The sequence below is a fragment of the Penaeus japonicus genome, unplaced genomic scaffold (genome assembly GCF_977035675.1).
Source record: "Penaeus japonicus unplaced genomic scaffold, GWHDUDI00000001_assembly GWHDUDI00000016, whole genome shotgun sequence".
Taxonomy (NCBI): domain Eukaryota; kingdom Metazoa; phylum Arthropoda; class Malacostraca; order Decapoda; family Penaeidae; genus Penaeus; species Penaeus japonicus.
The window spans coordinates 20,871,589-20,874,088 of NW_028234418.1; the positions used below are offsets into that span (position 1 = coordinate 20,871,589).

At 41.4% G+C, this 2,500-nt stretch overlaps 1 protein-coding gene across 1 annotated transcript in view; it reads left to right on the forward strand.

The window, feature by feature from the left end:
• Positions 1 to 1,828, forward strand: part of LOC122260323 (uncharacterized) — a 2,801-nt gene extending 973 nt beyond the window's left edge. Inside the window, exons 2-5 of the mRNA XM_086545290.1 lie at positions 1 to 41; positions 615 to 758; positions 998 to 1,107; positions 1,493 to 1,828. The exon at positions 1 to 41 is cut by the window's left edge and continues 122 nt beyond it. Of these exons, the coding sequence (XP_086401416.1) occupies positions 1 to 41; positions 615 to 758; positions 998 to 1,107; positions 1,493 to 1,658 (461 nt within the window). The 3' untranslated portion in view covers positions 1,659 to 1,828. The remainder of the gene's footprint in view (positions 42 to 614; positions 759 to 997; positions 1,108 to 1,492) is intronic.
• The last annotated feature ends 672 nt before the right edge of the window (positions 1,829 to 2,500 follow it).

Sequence of the window (2,500 nt, forward strand, 5' to 3'; positions counted from 1 at the left end):
GTTGCGGCCGCTTCGCCGCCGGCGCCCTGGGCTTCGCTGGGGTGAGTCCGACTCTGTTACGAAGCAGGAAGTTACCGATTTTACCAAAGACATATTCTGCACAGTTCTACATTGAAGTCTCGTCTCACGAGTCTGATTATATATTACCAAAGAATATGTTTTGATGTGGAATACTTTCATTCGCATTTTAATATTCACTTAGGCATTTCAATAATCATTTTAAGAGTTTTGTCCCTTGTCTAAACCTCCACATGCCTCATAGCGCGTACGTTTCCAGAACTTGCACTTACATTACGTTAGGCGTCCATGGCTCCTTGAAGCCAGCATCTACATTGACAAACAGTAATGTACAACATATACAAAGTGCATACATACAACTTCGACCGTCAATGTCCCTATTTCTATTTTTATTACAAACGCTGATTTTGGGTTATACTACTTTGATTAGTACTAATGCTGCCTTTATCTCATTCTTCAGAAGTGCCTTCATAATATTATATAAAATATCTAAGTCCATTAAAAAAACTAAGGCTTTATTCCAAGTGTGTGTGAAAGTCTAACCGAATTCCAACACCCAGATGATGCATGTAAGTATAATCCAATTTCCTCTCCAGGGTTACCTCGTAGGTCACCACCGCCATGGATGTGGAGGATGTGGAGGAGGATGTGGATGGTGCGGAGGTGGATGGTATGGCAGGAAGAGGAGGAGTCTGGATGAGGTTATGGATGAGGACACCTTGGAAGATATGTACTGGAAGGTAAGGCGCTTTAGGAAGTGGATGGTGTTTGTGAGTGAGTGTGTAAGCGTGCGGGTATGTGATCCGTTTTTTAGTGTTTGTATATCTAACAGGTTTTTGAAGAATCAACATACAAATCAAAACAATTTTCTGGAACCATTTGCCTCATTTACACATACAATGGCGATAAGATCTGCTTGAGATTTCTGAGAAGAAATCAGTCCTTTCTGAGAAGCCAACGTCCCTTGGTCTTCCTTCAGATCGCGTCAAAGGACAGCGATCAGTGTGGACTTCGACTGGTGTGTGAACTGGCACAGAAGGACCCACGGGATCTCGACGAGGACGAGATCGTACTGTTGCTGCCTTACAGGTAAGTAAAGGAGAAGGATTTAGGTTTAGAAATAGAGATCGAAGTGAAGGCCCTACGAATAAGCGAGAAACGGTTTGACAGACTTAAAGTTAATTGTTTATTTCATAGGTTAGCGAGGCTAAAAAGTCTTTTAAAATAAGGAGATGAATCCTCAAATTCTTCATAGCCAACTAAATAGATTGCCATCCGATGAAAATAAAACCTGGCTGCATCTTTTGTTTGGAGCAGTCTATCCTAATAACCATCGCAAAACAATTTCAGTAACATAGGAAACCTGTTTTGGTGCCCTTAACTGAAAATCCAATGTCCTTTCTCATTATTATGCTTCTTATATTACTGTTACTAGGTTTTCTTTCCTCAAACGACCATATTATATCACCTTCAGAGGGCGTGAGGAGAGTGACGAGACCTCCTCCTTCGGTAAGTATGACAAGGCGGTGTGGCACGGACAGGAGGGCAACCCATGCCACAAGATCTACCCTCTCTGTGTCTTCCCTCACGTTGAGGTCATGCTGCACCTTCGGGACAACGCCACCTTTGCACTGGACTGACCTTTCTGACCTCGTATGAGTTGGAAAGGTCACTTGTTGATGGCGGCTTCAACTGTTCCTTCGTCGACCTTGTCTTTTGTCTTCTTTCTTTTTAGATTGGATCTGAGAGCAGTGTGCTTCTCTTTGTCAATCTGTTTCGTAAGTGTGCCTAAATAAATTCCTGCATTTGCTGAGACTTTATCATTTTCCCATATTTTATGATACTTAGTAGGCTTGTGCCTGAGATATAACATATACATATAGCCTATGGTATCTATTTTTTCAATCAGCAGCCAATAAAATAGACTCAGAGCTTACTGATACCGTGTACTGTTGGTCATGATACAGCCCTTTCACATGCACACGCACATAACATGTATGCATATACGGATATGTCTATCTTTCTATCTACCTCTTAATGTGTCACATAGACATCATTGTCACTAGACAAGTCGACTCCGATGAATCTGCGCACCAAGAAGAGGGACAAAGCAATACAAAAATTCCATCGTGAATCCCTACATTCTCTCTATTCCATTTCTTATTTATCTTTATTTCTCTCTCACTCCCTTCTCCTCGTATATATTCTCGTGTTCTCCATCTTTATCCCCCCCTTCGTCTATCCTTTATCCTTTTTCGTCTCTCCTTATATGTTTTGTTATCACTTATATCTCTTCTCATCCACTGATTCCGCAAGTTCTTTTCTATTCTCTTTGCTGTTTATCTTCCTCCACTCTCTTCCCTCTCCCGCTCATTTGCTTCACATTTTTCTTCTCTTCTCTTTCGTCTCCATCGATACATTCTTTCTCTCTTAATTTCTTTTTCCATAGATCGTTTCCTTTCTTTGCCTCGCGTTCCCTTTC